Genomic DNA, 11,128 nt, shown 5'->3' on the forward strand with positions numbered 1-11,128 from the left:
GTGGTGGTGGTGATAGTGGTGGTGGTGGTGATAGTGGTGGTGGTGGTAATAGCAATCATAATAAATGACATGTATAACCACCTGAATTTTTATATATTATCTTACTTGTATCTAATGCTTTGTACATGATAGATGTTTTCCAAGTTTCTTTCCTGTGTAAGTCAAAAATATTTTTTTCAAAACTGTGATTAAAAACCACTTCATATCTATTTTAAGATTTTTATGTTCTGTTTTAAAGAGTTTTTAAATATCCTATCATACAGAAAGGAGCATGGGTTGCATTCATCGATGCTGGCCTTCAGATGGCAGACATAAAATCCATCAACTGACCTGTACTCAAAGCCTTTCCCTCTTGGAAGCCCTTGTTAGAGGCTGTCCAATGCTGGCATAGCCTTTGATGATGCAGGGTCACCTACACACTGGGATAAAGGCTCGGAGAGAGACCTTAATGGAGAAGCAATGGAGCTTTATTTGCTATTCATCAAGCTTGGCTCTGCATTGGATTCTACTCTGTCCAGTTTTATATCAAAGGGCCTTGCAGTTGGCTTCCATTTACTATGGTTTAAGGATGCCGTTGTTTTTCCTCTGGCTCCTCTGCTCCCTGATTCAGCATTAAAATCCCCAATTGCCAGGTTCTGCCTTTGCCTGGGATGAAAGAACCCAGCCTGTCACTTCTTTTACTGCTGCAGGTTAAGTTTTAGCTATCATGACTTTCTCTCAATCTCAGAAAAGGCCTGACGTGGCCTCTTATGTACCCATTACCAGCTTTCTGACCACACAGCATTCCTCCACCTTTTCTCCTAAAATAGACTCAAGCAAGAAAAAGACAGATTCCAGCCATCTTCTGTTTGGCAGTATGACTTTCCCATGACCAGCCTTTCCCCAATTATGAAATGGTGGTTTTTTCTTCCCCAATCCACCTCTCTCAGATCTTCTCTTTGAAATAATCTTTTGTGTTACTTCTAATTTTACAACATCATTATTTATCCATTAGACAAAAGTCTGGTTCTCCTAGATTGTTTTTGAGCCTGGCCTTTAACATAAACTTCCAAGTTTTAAATGGTTCAGGGTCCTTTCTATAGAATACGACAGTTAAAAACCTTTCAAAGTAGATTTCAAAAGAGAAATGAAATGTTATCTTCACAGTAATGAATATATTCAATTGATACATGTTCATATTGATATATCTTCACTTGATACATATTCAGTTGATAAATATTCACATTTAATACATTATTTAAATTCAATGTTATATTGAATGTTTATTTGAACTGTGAAGAAAATATTTCACGTCTGCTTTAAAATCTGATGTTCTATTTTAAAATGTTTTAAAATACTATTTTGTATAAAAAGCATGAGTTGTTTAGAAGAGTTAGAAACCAGACTTGAAAACAATCTAGGGGAATATAGATAGATAGATAGATAGATAGATAGATAGATAGACAGACAGACAGACAGATGAGATAAAGAGATACATTGGATTTATATATGTTGCGTGTATACACACATATATGTACATATATACCAACATATATACATATATATTTGTAAAATCGAGATGAAGTTAAGCAGCACTTAATAGCTGATGGAAAAAAATTTCTGACTATACCTAAGTATTTTTATGCCTTTAAATCCCATTCCAAACTCTGAAATAATCACAACTCACATTCACATAGTTCTATAAAGTTTGTATGTATATTAAACTATAAAAGCTTAAAATTGTGCTAAGACTTTTGGGTGACCTTGAATAATAAAAGTGATGATGATAGTAACCAACCACAAATATAATTAATAATTAAATATAATTACTTGTCATCTTAAAAAGGATGATAGTAACTAAGAGATCACTTTAAAGTTTGCAAAGCACTTTAAATATATTATCAATTTTACAATCCATATAATTTATATATGCATACATACTGTGTGGATTTATACATATATGTATATGTGTACATATATATGTGTATTGTTATGTATGTGTATATACATATATTGCGTATATGCATGTGGTGGGAAAGGGAGGGAAAGGTAGAAGGGGATAGGAAAGAGAGTGAGGGATAGGCAGAGCGTTATGGAGAGGTCTCTAAGGCTGGAGAACTTGGGTTTGGGTCCTACTTCTAATACATACTAGCTGAGGGTCCCTGGGCAGCTCATGCAACAACTTAGTGCTGGAGACAAGACTATAAGGTACAGAAAAGGAGCCAACACACACTGGGAGAAGAAGTTCCCTCTGGAGTTCTCTGTGCCAATGTCATCACAGGTCCCAGTCCTCGCCATCCCCTCCATCACTGGCTGCCAAGTCAATTCAATCCTCCACAACGCCTCTCACAGCTGTTCCCTTCTCTCCACTCACCTAGAAACCAGCCCTGTTCAGGCCCTCCCTTGGACTCTTACAGTAGCCTGCTAACTGATCTCTCTGCTTCCATTCTGCCTTCTTGGATCCGCCATTCACGAAGCCATTAAAATCAGACCCCTGAAGTTCAGCGATGACAGTATGGTATCACTCTTCTGCTTCAATCCTTGAGCAGCCCTCTGTCAAGTTCTTGGAGAAAACCCAAGTGAGCAGGGCATTTACGGGGCTCCCACCTACCTCTACAATTCTGTTTTGTTTGCCCCACATTACAGACCTTTCTGAGCTCTGTTTTCCCGGTAATTCAGCTCCCTTCCCACACTGTCCCTCCAAGTCAACATTCCCTCTTTTGCTTCCTCGTCTTCCTGTAAACCATCCTCCAAGTCTAGAAGGCCTTCCTTCCTCACCTTTGACTCCCTGAATCCTCACCTTCCTTGCTGACTCTGCTCAGGGGCCAGCTCCTCACTGAAGGCTGTCCTGATTCCCTTCTCAGTGTTCCCTCCTCCTCAAACTACCTCCGAATTACCTGGGTACATTTGTAACCCTGACCCTCTCACCCCAGCACCATCACCACCAAATAGAATGGAGGCCCCTCACAGGCTGGCTCCAGCCTCTCTCTCTAGACCAATTTCCTCTCTCTCCTCTTCTCTCTCTCTCCTTTTCTCTTTCCCCTCCTCCCTCACTTCTCTCCCTCTCCCTATTCTCTCTCTCCCCCTCCCCTTTTCCCCCTCCCCCCTCCTCCTCCCATAATTTCCAGTCAAACTCCCATTTGCTTCCCATCCCCCACTGCTTTTGAACAGGCTAAGCTGCTTATGATGCTCTTCCAGCTCAGCTCCCCCTCTGGAAACCTTAATTCTCTTCAAGAGCCATCCATTACCAAAAGCCTTTCCTGATGGCCCCAGGTACTATAACTCCCTTCTCCTACATAAATACTTGAATTGACTTTGTGTATATTACATATGCAAGTGTCTTATCCACATTTACAGTATTATAACATCTGCCATATACATATTCAAGTATATACTTCTCTGGATCCATGTTATTTTCCCCACAATCAACGAAAATTCCTTGAAGGTAGGGTGTTTTTGTCTTTATTTCCATGACACACAGGCATTTAATCTTTTTTAAATTTAATTTTTAAAATTTCAAATAGTTTTTCAATCCAAAAAGGAGATTTGTACTTGCTTTGCCATGTGTTAATTAAAAGAACCCTCATTAATGCTTAGTGAAAGCACTATTGATTGTGTAACAAGGACCCAGATTTGGTAGAAAAAATAAGAGGAAAGCTCTGCCCAAATCACCTAGGATTTGGGAGCTGAGGGAAAGGCCAAGTCAGAAACATATCAGTTTCTACCCAACTCATTTCTGTGAAGAGGAAATCCACACATTCACAGGCAGCTTGGGCCTTCTGTTTTCACAGGGTAAAAAGATATCTTCTCTCTGCCATTTGCAAGGAGAAAAGGGACTTTTCAAAAGAAATAGAGCTGAAAGTTTTGCTTAATTGCTACTGCCTAGGGAGCAAAATTCGGTACAAAGTCCCCAAAGGGATTTAGAAATAGGCCCACAGACCTGGAAGGAGTGGTGCAGGCAGGTTAGACCAGGCCTCTTCCCCACAGGAGAAGGGTGCATTTGTAGGTAGAGACAGGGAGTGATTGATGATTATCCTGGAGAAAATGTAGACTCTTAAGGAATTCGACCAACTCGGTTTAGCCTGATTTGACCTACTCAAGATGGCCTTGTTTATAAGAAGGTACCAGCTCCCTCCGTCTGCTTCAGTAGAAAATCAGCCACTAATATTGCTGAGCCATCTCAAGGCTGTTCTATTGTCTGGAGAAAGCTTACTTCCTGGGAGCAGTTCTGAACATAGCATCATTTCCCAAAGCCACACAAAGCCCAGGAAGCCAGCAGGTGGCAGCAACAAGGAATTCACATCCTTCATCTTACCCTTTTGGTATGAGTAAATTCATCGTATGTTCCCAATAAGCCCTGTGGTCAGATCAAGGGAGTTGAAGTCTTTGTCTCTGTTTCTCAAAATCTGAGACCTAAATAGTGCAAAGGAGCTTAATCCTCCCAACCTATGTTTGAGGAAACTGGGGCCCAGACTAGTTAAGTAGGTTAGGACAGAAACCAGAGCCCCCTTCAGCATCCCCACCTATAATGCAATATTGAAATTTAAATCCATTGCCTAAGGTTGCAGAGAAATAATAAAGGAAAATGGCAAGAAATGAATCATAACCTCTTCAAAAAGGGCTTCATGAAGGTAGAAAGAAAAACCTTAAGTACAGTGGATAAGGCATTTGCATGTGTGCCCTACAACTCACTATTTGGCCCCACCTTTGAAAATGGCATCCCTTGTAGGCCACAAGGCTTTGAACCTTCCCTGTAACTTTTTAAAAAATAGCTTTAATTGACAGCAAACTCCCCACTGGGAACACACTCTACCAATGAGGATGAGGACGGGCTCTGTATTGCACAATCCTACAGAGTTGCCTAAAGCACTGAGAGGTTAACGTGATTTGCCCGTGGTCACACAACTGCTGTGTATCAGAGACCAGAGTTTAACCCAGGACTTCCCAGTTCCTAGGTCAACTGTCTAGCCATTACACCATATAGCCTCTCACTCTGTAACATACATGATGACATCATAAAACATTCACAAGCCATGGAAATCTGAATTTTCTGATTAAAACTTGAAAGTATTTTTAAAATAAAATAGGAATTTAAAAATGTTGTTGTCATTGTTCAGACGTTTCAGTCATGTCTGACTCTGTGATCTCTTTTTGTTTGTTTGTTCTTTTGGCAAGGCAATCAGAGTTAAGTGATTTGCCCAGGGTCATGCAACTAGTAAATGGCTGAGGCTGGATTTGAACTCAGGAAGATGAGTCTTCCTGACTCCAGGCTTGGGGCTCTATCCACTGGACCAACTAGATGCCCTTATTTAAATATATTCAAATTTAAACATATTCAAAAGCATCCCTTGTTTTTCCCCCTAGATGGTGTGTCCCAGATGAATATCTTCCTACCCCCCCCACCCCGGGCCGAAATCTGCAGTGTGGCAAAAAGGATAAAGTTCTAGACTTGGAGTCAGGAAGACCTGCGTTTGAATCCCAAGTCACTTAATCTCTCTGAACCTCTGTTTCCCCATTTTACAGATGGGAAGGTCAAATAGATAATGCAAATAAAACACTTTGACAAAAAAGTGACAGCTTTTTTTATCATCTCTGCTTTCCATGGGATTCTAGTGCCATTCCCAGCTCACAGCAGGTGCTTAATAAATGGTTCCTAAAATAATTTAAGCCAAAGATGCCAGAGCCATATGATCATTGATCTACAACTGGAAGGGAGTGCAAAGGACGTCAAGTCCAACTGCTTCATTTTACAGATGAGGAAAATAAAGTTCAGGACGGTAAAGTAGATTGCACAGGGCCACACAGGTAGTATCATAGGTGGAATCTGAACCCAGGTCCTCCGACTTCAGAGCTGGTGCTCTTTCTAGTTACTGAGCTGTTCTAAACAGAACTTAGGGTCAATCTCTCGAGGTTGGTGCTGATCTTTCTCACTTGATTAGAATATATTTGTGCAACTACGGAATCAAGAATCAATCCCCTTCTCCAAGCCAGCTTTTCTGATGAAAGGACTGGTCAGTCTTTCTCCTGTTACCAGCAGCATTCATTCCTTACTTCTCTCGAGGGTACCAACACCCTCCCAGGCACCCACATTCATAACCTTGGAGTCATTTGGACCCTTCCCTCCAGGTCACTGACACCTCTACACACATACACAAACACTCACACTCAGAGCTGCCAAATCCTCTCAATTCTACCTGAAAATTAACTCTTTCACATATCCCCTTCTCTATAGACATACGGACACCACTCTTCTTCCATCCTTATCACCTCTTGCATAGAACATGGTTAGTATTCTTCCCTCCTCAGATTTCCTTATCTGGGTATATTATATGTTATATGCCCTCAGTAGAATGGAAGTTTCGCAAGGGCAGGGACCATTTCATTTCTCTCTTTGTACCCACTTTGTGCCCCCAGTCATCAGTAGTTGATTAAATAATGTTGTTGAACTGCTTCACCAGCCCCATGATGCCTTTTTTAAGCTTCCCCACGAACCGGTTGACATCTCAGCTGACAAGCACACAAGACAGTATGAGCAAGGATTTGGTAAGCTACCAGACAATCATTTCCCCACTGTAGAGGACAAAGTTCCCTGGTACTTCTTTTACACGGCTTGAGAATAACAATCTGTTCTCTACAAAAGAGTCCCAGCCAACCAGCTGTGAACGTATAATACATTATGTCATCAGTTAAACAAAATTAAAATTACAGAAAGGTACATATATAATAAGCATGAGGTCAAAATAAAAAGAAATACAAACTATTAACAATGAACAAAAGAAATTCAAGGTTACTAATACAAGAAATGATCATTTAAAACAACTGAGATTTCAGCTCATATCCAGCAAGTTAACAAACACAATAGAAGAAGCAATTGTTGCTGTTGGATGGGCTATGGGAACATAAACCCACTAACATACAATTGGTAGAGCTTGGTTCAAACATTTGGGAAAACAATTCAGGTATTCTAGAAAAGTCACGCAGCTGTTCATAGCTTTTGACTCAGCAACCCTATTACTGGGTATAGCCCTCAAAAAGTTCTCCTATATAACAAAATAATCACAGCAATACTTTATAGAAGAGGAAACTGAGGCAAATGGGGTTAAGTGAATTGTCCAGGGTCACACAGCTAATAAGTGTCTGAGGCCACATTTAAATTCAGGTCTTCCTGACTCCAGGCCCAAAGTTCTATCATTGCACCACATCACTGCCCCAAATGTATCAATGTAACAGAAGACAATCACATTGCATGAAATGATAAATGAAAATAAATTTTTTTAAAAAGCATAGAAAGCCTTGAACAAGCTAATGATGAGCAAAAAAAAAAAAAAAAAAAAAAGAGTGGAACCAGGATAACAATATACACAACTCAAAGTGATCTGTGACCTTATTGATATGAATGTCCCCCCCAGTGACGCAAATCACAACCCATCCACGCCTGCGTATTAGTGTGTTTCCCATCCACATCCTCTTGAAAGTTTGTCACAGTGAGTCTACCAGAGTTTCAGAGGTCTTCCTAACCTTTGAATGACAGTTCTACAGAAAACCAGAAAAGCACGAATACTGTAGAACAAGCTAGTAATGGAAAAGCAAAAAAAGCAGTTAAAATGCAGGCTAAATACAAGAACCAGCCTTGACACCAACCAATAGATGATGAAAGCACAAAGGGGCAGGGGGAGAGGGGGACTACAGGTGCAGAATACTATATATGCAGTTAGTACAATTGCTGCGGGATAGTTGGTTGTGCTTAACTTTTCCTTTAGTACAGAGAATGGTCAAAGGGAGGATTTTCTATAGGGTTGGCAGAGGAAAATTATTAGGAAATGATTAGCATTTTTAAAAGAGTTTATTTATAAGCCTAAAATTTTTTAAATACAAGAATCCTTTAAAAAAAATAAGAATCCTTCTCTTGACCTCAGATTCTTCATCTACAAAATGAGTTAGGCTAGATGCTTTCTGAGGTCCCTTCAAGCTCTAGACTTATGATCCTGATTTATGAACCATATTAGTTATCCTATGGGTAGAAGACTTGAAAACACCCCCACACACTCCCAATCAGAATCCTTTCCATCCCTCCTGCCTCCACTCAAATGGCATCTCCTTCCTGAACCCTTCACCGATTTCTCACAAAGAGATCTGTTTCCCACTTTTGAATTTTACTCATATCATTCCAATGGAAAAATGTTGGGTTTTTTTTTTTTGGTATCATGGCAGCTTAAGTGAAGCCTATGGACCCCTTCTCAGAATTTTTTTTTTATTTGAAATTTCTCAGAATTTTTTTTAATTAAAGGAAATGTTAACTTTCAGTTAGAGGTTAGTGAAAATAAAGAAAGCATTTTTCCCACCCAAGTTCAGACTCCCTAAAAATCTATAAACTGGACCACTGGGGGAGCTGTGGAGCCCAGGTTGAAAACCCTATATTATAGTATCTAATTCCCCCTTGCTAGAATGTTAAATTGCTTGAGAGTAAAAAAAAAAACAAGACAAAACCAAAAAAAATGTATCTACCATTTTTGTCCTGTCCTCCTGCCTGTCTTCAAACACTCCATAAAATGTATGTTGCATTAAAACTCTGGCCTTCATCAGAGCCTAAAATTTCCTGCTAACGTGAAAACCGGTCATCCTTCAAGCTTTGCCTTGCACCAAGACAAATACATTTACGGAGACAAGAAAAGCAAAGTTAGATACCTCTAAGATCAGGATAGGGAGATACTATTCGGCCACCTCACATCCAGTCATCTAAACCCGAGTTCAATCTTATGGTCACTCAACATTCTTTTAAGCCTGACTCTGCCTTCAATAAGCAGATGAGTTAAAACATGGCAGGTATGATGCTATCTTCAGATAAGGAACTGTGCATACCCCAGGAACTAAGGGAAATACTGAAGGGGGTGAAATGAGATTCTCACTAACTTGATTGCTTGATTGGAAAAACCTTGAGGGGATAACATCTTCTATCTCAATTTTATTACTCTATGTTTGAATTAATACCAACTCTGCAGATAATCCTCAGCCATTACTCAGAGACCACAGGGGAGGAGGGGAAATTCTGGGAAAGGTACAAACCAAACATTGGAAAAATCATAGACTCATAGGATAGGATTGTACACTTAGGTCTAGAATGTACCTCAGAAGCCATCCAGTTCAATCCTTTTATTTTACTCATATAGAAACTGAGGCAGAGATGTGAAGTGACTAGCCCGTGGTCACACAACTAGTTAGAGGCAGAATTTGAATTCGAGTTTATTTTATTGAGTTTCAAATACCTTTAGCATTAAAAAAAAACAACCTCCTGCCTAATTTTTAGTTCTGAAGAAATAACTTGCTTCCCCTTTAATTAGTGAAGTAGCTCGCTTTTCAAAGTGATTTAACTTATTCTGAATTCATTTTCCCCACTTGGGTGCCCAATTAAGCCTTGAAAGCTTCTAGTCGTTTATAGTACCCGTTATTATTGAAACCTGGCATTGAGAGCATCCCCAGGCAGCCTGGGAAATCTAAAAGGCAGTCAAGTACAAAAGTTGGATTCCTCTGATAGCAGAAAGGATTAAAAATAGATGTCTGTCAATGAATGGATGTATTTTGAAATCCTCATCAATGTGCTCACCCATCCTTGTAAGAATCTGTTAAGATTCTTCAGATGCAAAAAGAAAACTGTGAGGCAGCTAAAAAGTGACTGCCAGAAGAACCAGCCCTGGTCCCAGCAAAGGCTTAGAGGTGGGGAAATAGGTTCCCCAATGCACTTTGTTGGCAATTCACCTGCACATCCATCCCCAGCCTCCCGTACCTGAGTAATCATTTTAAGTGGGTTATGCCTTGTAAGGCAGGTCCCTTTAAGCTTGCCGGAGGGAACAGGAAATGGAGGCAGCCTCCTGCATTGGTTGGCCTTTGCCTTTCTCACCTTGCCTAAAACTCCTAGGTTCTCCCACAATAGAAGCTCTTATGGCAGTGGCTAATTTTCCCAGTAATTCCTTACCAGACTTCACTTTTTAAACACCTTTCACAACTGATCTAATACAAGGGAAAGAGAAAAATCATTCTGAGTTTCTATTTCCTAACCAAGTCACTCAACAGCATCTCTGATAAAGGATGAACTAAATTACTTTTCTCACAAACAGAAGCATTGATAAGAACCCTTAACTGGTATCTTTAGCACAGCTTGTGGTGTGAGTCTGAAATCTTGGGGACTGTGATTTATTCTGAAATTGGAAATATTTGCAAAGAGCAGTGTCTACCCAGCACCTTTATTTCCAAACTGACTTATTTTTTAGGGTCTCCGGTTTTAAATTAATTTAAACTCACCCCAGCCTGATGAGGTAGATGTTAGCATTACCTTCCTTGGCCAAACTGAGGCCTGAAGAACTTGGGTGACTGGCCCAAGGTCACCCCGGCAGCAGAAGCCTCAGGGGGAGTTGAGCCGTCACCCTCCTCCCAACCCCTCCTCGGATCCCTGCAATACAAATCTCTCTCTGGTGGCTTCGGAGAAAGAGAATTTTCCTGGAAAACAAGTCCCCACTCCCAAGCCTTAAGTTTGGCGAGCTTGCTGATCCTTGCTAGTATCTTTGTACAACTCTGCCCTCAGCCCTGATTTCACAGCTCGGCACCCCCAAGACGATGACCCTGCCTCCCTCGAAAGCCAAGCTGCGGCAGCCCCCACCCCACCTCTTCACTCGGACCCAGAAGTTTACACTCTATGATCAGAGGGTATCCCGAACAAGGACAGCTGAGGGATTGCCCCCACGCCAGACCAGTAGGGGGGAAAAATGAGCAAGTAAACCCATTTACCGTATGCAGCCAAGGAGGACATCCTGGCTCGGGGTCTGCCCAGGCTGGCACCGGAGCTGGGCAGCGCAGCGGCGTCGGGCCCTGGCGCTGGCCGCTCGCTCCCATGGACCGGCTCCACCTGGCCGCGGTAAGGCATACGCTTCCCACTTGCAAGCCCAAAGTCTCCTGCCTCCTGAGCATGCCCAGTTCTCCGGCGAAAGCCACGGAGAAGTTTCAGCGCTGAGCTCGCCTCCCCGGTCTTCAGCGCACAGCAGAAAGGGGAGGAAGGAAAAGAGAGGGGGCGGGGGGAGGAAGAAAGGGAGAGACGACGGGGACTGAGCTTAGGGTACTTGGCCAGGGCAGAACTGGCGAGGGAAGCAAGGGGACACTC

At 41.5% G+C, this 11,128-nt stretch overlaps 1 protein-coding gene across 1 annotated transcript in view; it reads right to left on the reverse strand.

The window, feature by feature from the left end:
• The window catches only part of ANO4 (anoctamin 4), a 416,340-nt gene extending 405,446 nt beyond the window's left edge, over positions 1–10,894 (reverse strand). The window contains exon 1 of the mRNA XM_027855801.1: positions 10,759–10,894. Coding sequence (XP_027711602.1) covers positions 10,759–10,894 — 136 coding nt within the window. The remainder of the gene's footprint in view (positions 1–10,758) is intronic.
• Between the last annotated feature and the right edge of the window lie 234 nt (positions 10,895–11,128).

The sequence above is a fragment of the Vombatus ursinus genome, unplaced genomic scaffold (genome assembly GCF_900497805.2).
Source record: "Vombatus ursinus unplaced genomic scaffold, bare-nosed wombat genome assembly UNPS02011334.1, whole genome shotgun sequence".
Lineage (NCBI taxonomy): Eukaryota > Metazoa > Chordata > Mammalia > Diprotodontia > Vombatidae > Vombatus > Vombatus ursinus.